The following is a 2,500-nucleotide window of genomic DNA, read 5'->3' on the forward strand; positions in this document are numbered from 1 at the left end:
CTGTGCACTTCCTTCCTATTAATGACTAATTGACAGGTTAACACTTTTCTAATATATTTTCTAAATGACATATATATTAGTTTTATATTTTCACACTTCTGATTGTCAATTCTGTATCAAACTAAATATTTCAATATTACCAAAGTTTCCTCAAACATAATAAATGTAATCTATTTCACCTTGTTAAAATATCTTCTTGAGATGCTTTATACGAAAAGCTTACTCGAATCTACTGCATATTGTTTACATTGACATATACTGATTAATGATGTTATCCATATAGGAGGCGGAGGTGGAGGTGGAGGTGGAGGAGGAGGAGGTGGAGGAGGTGAAAGTGGAGGAGGAGGAGGTGGAGGAGGTGAAGGTGGAGGAGGAGGAGGCGGAGGTGTAGGAGGTGAAGGTGGAGGTGAAGGTGAAGGAGGAGGAGGAGGAGGTGGAGGAGGAGGAGGAGGTGGAGGAGGTGAAGGTGGAGGAGGAGGTGGAGGAGGAGGTGAAGGTGGAGGAGGAGGTGGGGGGTGGAGGAGGTGAAGGTGGAGGTGGAGGAGGGGTGGAGGAGGTGAAGGTGGAGGTGGAGGAGGGGTGGAGGAGGTGAAGGTGGAGGTGGAGGAGGAGGAGGTGGAGGAGGAGGTGAAGGTGGAGGAGGTGGAGGTGGAAGAGGTGAAGGTGGAGGAGGAGGAAGAGGTGAGGGTGGAGGAGGAGGAAGAGGTGAGGGTGGAGGTGGAGGAGGTGGAAGAGGTGAGGGTGGAGGTGGAGGAAGAGGTTGAGGGAGGAGGTGGAGGTGGAGGTGGAGGTGGAGGAGGAGGAGGGAGAGGTGAGGGTGGAAGAGGAGGAAGAGGTGAGGGTGGAGGTGGAGGTGGAGGTGGAGGAGGAGGTGAGGGTGGAGGTGAAGGTGGAGGAGGAGGAGGAGGTGAAGGTGGAGGAGGTGGAGGAGGAGGAGGTGAAGGTGGAGGAGAAGGTGGAGGTGGAGGAGGAAGAGGTGAGGGTGGAGGTGGAGGAGGTGAAGGTGGAGATGGAGGTGAAGGTGGAGGAGGAGGAGGAGGAGGAGGAGGAGGAGGAGGAAGAGGTGGGGGTGGAGGTGAAGGAGGTGGAGGTGAGGAGGAAGAGGTGAGGGTGGAGGTGGAGGAGGTGGAGGAGGAAGAGGTGAGGGTGGAGGTGGAGGAGGAGGAGGAAGAGGTGAGGGTGGAGGTGGAGGAGGGGGAGGAGGAGGAGGAAGAAGGTGAGGGTGGAGGTGGAGGAGGAGGAGGAAGAGGTGAGGGTGGAGGTGGAGGAGGTGAAGGTGGAGATGGAGGTGAAGGTGGAGGAGGAGGAGGAGGAGGAGGAAGAGGTGAGGGGTGGAGGTGGAGGAGGAGGAGGAAGAGGTGAGGGTGGAGGTGGAGGAGGTGAAGGTGGAGATGGAGGTGAAGGTGGAGGAGGAGGAGGAAGAGGTGGGGGTGGAGGAGGTGGAGGTGGAGGAGGAGGTGAAGGTGGAGGAGGTGGAGGAGGAAGAGGTGAGGGTGGAGGTGGAGGTGGAGGTGGAGGAGGAGGAGGTGAGGGTGGAGGTGGAGGAGGTGGAGGTGGAGGAGGAGGTGAGGGTGGAGGAGGAAGAGGAGGAGGAGGAGGAGGTGGAGGTGGAGGAGGAGGAGGAGGTGGTGGTGATGGTGGAGGAGGAGGAGGTGGAGGATGTGGAGATGGTGGTGGAGGAGTAGAAGGAGTAGGAACAGGAGGAACAGGAATGATAAATCTTAGGAATGTGAACACCTTGGAGAACACTTTAAACTTCCGATACAGCGATACTATTGCTACTTCGATTCAGACTTCATTTTGAACGCAACGACACACGTATCCCTTAAGAAACTCTAAGTCCATATTTACTTCAAGCTTTCAAACACTCATAATCAATGGCAAGTAATACAAACTATTTTTCCTACTCTTCAGACTGACAAATTCAAGAGCATAACATTCGGTAAACATTGACGGATTTCATATCACTTTGTTGTTTAACGTATTTCGAACCGGCCACTATTCACACAAGACGAGAACTGGCACTTAATTGGTTAAAGGCATTAGGTCTGTGTAGAAATTAATCACGTCCTCTAAAAAAACGTAAACAAAACAGAAATACTCGTAACAAGCCAATTACCGCATCATCTTCGACGGTCGTTCAATAGTGTTCAGTTTTTCTTCAAGATGGCTGTTATCATTTTTATCAAAGCAAGCGATGCTTTTATACGCAAGTTGTTACACCCTTTTTAAATCATATAGCATAACTGTAAAAAAGCTACACTTTTCCATCGGAAATGGAAAATTATTATTGCAAAATATGTCCACGGTTCTTTCATACGCATGATCGTAGAACACTTTGAAGTAGTAAGCAAATGAGTATTATTCGCATAACGTTTTCAAATACAATTGTTCCCCTGATAGCTTTTTTCTTTCTTATTTTTGTGCAATCATTTTGAAAACGGAACATGGATAAAGGTCTATACCTGTAGCTCCTAACTCCCAGGTCCTTAATCAAATA

The 2,500-nt window shown here is 50.2% G+C and overlaps 1 protein-coding gene across 1 annotated transcript in view; it reads left to right on the forward strand.

The window, feature by feature from the left end:
* LOC137649502 (uncharacterized PE-PGRS family protein PE_PGRS20-like) overlaps positions 1-2,500 on the forward strand; it is a 45,255-nt gene that overhangs the window by 12,203 nt on the left and 30,552 nt on the right. The window contains exons 2-5 of the mRNA XM_068382486.1: positions 284-508; positions 803-1,110; positions 1,195-1,261; positions 1,437-1,690. Of these exons, the coding sequence (XP_068238587.1) occupies positions 284-508; positions 803-1,110; positions 1,195-1,261; positions 1,437-1,690 (854 nt within the window). The remainder of the gene's footprint in view (positions 1-283; positions 509-802; positions 1,111-1,194; positions 1,262-1,436; positions 1,691-2,500) is intronic.

This window comes from Palaemon carinicauda, chromosome 11, assembly GCF_036898095.1.
Source record: "Palaemon carinicauda isolate YSFRI2023 chromosome 11, ASM3689809v2, whole genome shotgun sequence".
NCBI lineage: Eukaryota > Metazoa > Arthropoda > Malacostraca > Decapoda > Palaemonidae > Palaemon > Palaemon carinicauda.